This window comes from Austrofundulus limnaeus, unplaced genomic scaffold, assembly GCF_001266775.1.
Source record: "Austrofundulus limnaeus strain Quisiro unplaced genomic scaffold, Austrofundulus_limnaeus-1.0 Scaffold834, whole genome shotgun sequence".
Taxonomy (NCBI): Eukaryota; Metazoa; Chordata; class Actinopteri; order Cyprinodontiformes; family Rivulidae; genus Austrofundulus; species Austrofundulus limnaeus.
In genome coordinates this window covers 108407-109684 of record NW_013953236.1, presented here as the reverse complement: position 1 = coordinate 109684, position 1278 = coordinate 108407, and the positions used below count along the sequence as shown (strand labels likewise).

General features: G+C 42.3%; 1 protein-coding gene across 2 annotated transcripts in view; it reads right to left on the bottom strand.

Annotated features, from left to right (window-relative positions):
• The window catches only part of LOC106532818 (tectonic-3), a 5863-nt gene extending 5106 nt beyond the window's left edge, over positions 1 to 757 (bottom strand). For both annotated transcript variants that reach the window (XM_014028974.1, XM_014028975.1), the window contains exons 1-2: positions 287 to 757; positions 42 to 156 (exon numbers count right to left, since the gene is read on the bottom strand). In XM_014028974.1, the coding sequence (XP_013884428.1) occupies positions 42 to 156; positions 287 to 620 (449 nt within the window). In that variant the 5' untranslated portion in view covers positions 621 to 757. The remainder of the gene's footprint in view (positions 1 to 41; positions 157 to 286) is intronic.
• Between the last annotated feature and the right edge of the window lie 521 nt (positions 758 to 1278).

Here is a 1278-nt window from a genome sequence, read left to right as displayed (position 1 = left end):
GTGTGTGTGTGTGTGTGTGTGTGTGTGTGTGTGTGTCATACAGAAGTCCTTGAGGACATCCCGTGAAGACAGTTGTTAAATTATCAACGTCACAGTCTGCTGCGTCACAACAGCAGCCGATGTCACAAAAATCAGGCGTCAGATCGCAGAGACAACCTGGAAACAGAGACAAGGATGACTTCTTGACTAAAGATTTAATGTTCACATAGAAAAAAAAGTGTGACGCAATAAACTCGTTATACCAAACGAGGTTAATTGGCTGCTGCAAAGATAAAACAAGGGCTACCTCCTGCAGGTAGCACAGCCTGCTTTACGGTGGTTGCTGATGGAGCCTCGGTGACCGCAGTGGGAGACTCGGATGATGATGTACCGGTTACCGTGAAGTCCTGTGTGGCGGTTACAACGGAGTCCAGAGCGGGATGAAGAGTAGCCGTCTGATGGGTCCCCGTCCCGCCCGGAGCCGGGGTGACTGAGCTGAACCGCTCCCCTGTAGTAGGGCTCGGAGTGGAAGCGGTTCCAAAGTCTGTGGCTGCGAGAGTCAGACGTCCATGTGACAGAATGAGCGAATATAAACAGAAAAACATCATCTCGTCGATAAAACCATGGTGTTGAGGGCACATTTGAGGGCCAAACAATTAGTTACACCCAAAACATGCCCGCATAATGTGAAATAAAAATATTATTTGAAGCCTATTAGATTTATAGGATGACATTTTCCGAAGAAGCTAAATGCTAAATCCCAAACAACAAGCTTCTGGTTACCAAGGAAGTTGTCACGAGGACTTCCGGTTTTACAACAGTTCAGTTCTACCGTAAAGCATGTAGAAGGAAAGAAAAAGCTTTGTTCTCGCTGAAATCATTGATAAAAATGAAACGGGAGAGAATAAAAATAACAAACATAGTATGTCACAAGGAATTGGAAACTTAAATATCAATGTCATATTTTTGTTTGAGGATTTTAGACATAATAATATTAAGAGTTGTACTAAAATTAAAGGTCTTAAATGCAGATTTGAATAATGAAACCAGACCCATATCTACCGCCTAATGAAAAATAAATAACTATATATTAGTCTGTTGTATGGCGATAAGGTGTGTGTTAACTAATCTTGTTTTTTAGGAGTACATGCAGTCCTGAGATGACACATGACACCAGTGTGCATTGCCAATGCAATGCACACTATTGTGATTCGTTTCCCATCCAAGTCATCTCAACTTTGCCATGCTTCTCCTCCTGCATACTTTGTCCTAGAGCTGCCATTGTAATTTATATCTGTA